The sequence below is a fragment of the Cyprinodon variegatus genome, unplaced genomic scaffold (assembly GCF_000732505.1).
Source record: "Cyprinodon variegatus isolate N-32 unplaced genomic scaffold, C_variegatus-1.0 Scaffold5450, whole genome shotgun sequence".
NCBI classification, from domain to species: domain Eukaryota; kingdom Metazoa; phylum Chordata; class Actinopteri; order Cyprinodontiformes; family Cyprinodontidae; genus Cyprinodon; species Cyprinodon variegatus.
In genome coordinates, this window is record NW_015155903.1 from 1 (window position 1) to 1,838 (window position 1,838).

Sequence of the window (1,838 nt, forward strand, 5' to 3'; positions counted from 1 at the left end):
TAACATAATAGCAACAACAGTGTCATGTCATCTCATCTCTGTTTAAATTACAAACCTGCACATAGATTAAGAAATCCTATAAATAAGTCTGTTGTAATACAGCCTCTAATTAGTTTTTATTCATATACACAAAACTGACGTAGTACGATTTTATTTTACTTTATTTGTTACATAACAAATCAATATGTTATTTTGAGGTAAATAGGACTATATATGATATTCCTAGTAATTTTTAAAATAAAAAAATATCCTTTTATTTAGTAAAAATTTAGTAAATGTCATTGAATGTAAAAGAGTTTTTTTTTTTCTTTTGGTACTTCATGGCAACTAGATTATCTGATTTTTCAAAATGATTTCACAATATAAAACTATTTAAAAGTGGTGCTTTTGAGTAGACCTTCATCAGAAGCTCATATTGTGTGTAAACTTCTAAATTTAAAGAATTTCATTTTCTTTAACAAATCCCTTTCTGGAAAAGAAGTAATCCTTACTGATATGGATTCTTTGGTTGGAAATACGGTCAAATATCAAGGAAGAAATAAGGTTTTTATGTCATGATTATTAAATCTTGCAGGCTGACGTTGATAAAGCTGTGCAGGCTGCTCGCCTTGCCTTTTCTTTGGGCTCGGTCTGGAGAAGGATGGATGCATCTGAGAGAGGACGACTGCTGGCAAAACTGGCTGACTTGGTAGAGCGAGATAGCGTCTATTTAGCAGTAAGTGCATGACAACTTGGATTTTCATCGGTGCAAAAGCTAACTAGGTTCCTAAAAAGTGTTTTGAATTTGATCATTTTCTACCTTTCCATTTTTATTTCCTAACTCCTCCTCCACCTTTTATTTCCTCTAAAAAACCTGCCTTTTTCATCTTTGCAAATAGAAATATTTGCTTTGCCTTAAAGAGAACTGAGGGGCTGTATTTTATAGTTTAATGTTATCTTGGTGTCACTTTTCACCAGTGGGTGAGTGTAAAGGATGAACTGGTTCAGAATTATGTGAAGTTCACAAGGTTATATCACATTTTTCCTAAAATCTCTCCCTCTTCTCGACCTAGACTATTGAGTCGCTGAACAGTGGGAAGCCTTTCCTGCCCACCCTGTTTGTGGATCTCCAGGCAACTATAAAGACTCTACGGTACTTTGCTGGATATGCAGACAAGATCCATGGAACCTCCATTCCGATGGGTAGGAGCTTCCTTGGAGTAAAGACAGCAGCGTTTATGGAAATAAGATTGATGAAGATTGATTTAGAGACCAAAATGAGATTCTTTCGGGGTGAACATGGTGGTTAGGATTGGGATTATAATCAACACTTATTTGTGGTAATTAAATATGAAAAGCTGTCAAATACAAAAATATTAAGTACCGGTACTTGATTTTTTTATTTAGTACCATTTCTTTATCACAAATTTCCGTCTGGGTGTTCTTAAACATCTACAAACATGTAAGAGAGTTATCTTTTCTTTTTTAGCAATATACAATATACAACATTATTAACCTAATTTTTCTATTGTATGACTTTTTAGGTAATACAAAAGAAAAGGTCTGATTTAAGTTATTGCCAGTCAGACATTCAATAGGATCAAAGGAAAATTCATAAACAAATTTTTAACAAACTATAATTCATTACATTTTATGTTCAACTGTCCTAAAATATAAAATATGTTGAACATTTTTACCCAGATTTCTCTTCTGATGCATGAATGAATATATGGATGGGTGGATGAATGGATGCATAGAAAGACTTCTTAGATAGATAGATAGATAGATAGATAGATAGATAGATAGATAGATAGATAGATAGATAGATAGATAGATAGATAGATAGATAGATAGATAGA

The 1,838-nt window shown here is 32.5% G+C and overlaps 1 protein-coding gene across 1 annotated transcript; it reads left to right on the forward strand.

The window, feature by feature from the left end:
• The first annotated feature begins 571 nt into the window (after positions 1–571).
• LOC107081483 (retinal dehydrogenase 2-like) lies at positions 572–1,410 on the forward strand. Its single transcript, XM_015369650.1, has 2 exons — positions 572–715; positions 1,053–1,410. The coding sequence occupies exons 1-2, from the start codon at positions 641–643 to the stop codon at positions 1,287–1,289; spliced, it is 312 nt and encodes a 103-aa protein (XP_015225136.1). The 5' UTR covers positions 572–640; the 3' UTR covers positions 1,290–1,410.
• Positions 1,411–1,838: the final 428 nt, after the last annotated feature.

Excerpts from the sequence above, each read along its gene's own strand:
- LOC107081483 (XM_015369650.1), top strand. The coding sequence starts at position 641 with ATGGATGCATCTGAGAGAGGACGACTGCTGGCAAAACTGGCTGACTTG. Across the intron at positions 716-1,052 it reads GAGATAGCGTCTATTTAGCA|ACTATTGAGTCGCTGAACAG; the intron begins GTAAGTGCATGA and ends TTCTCGACCTAG.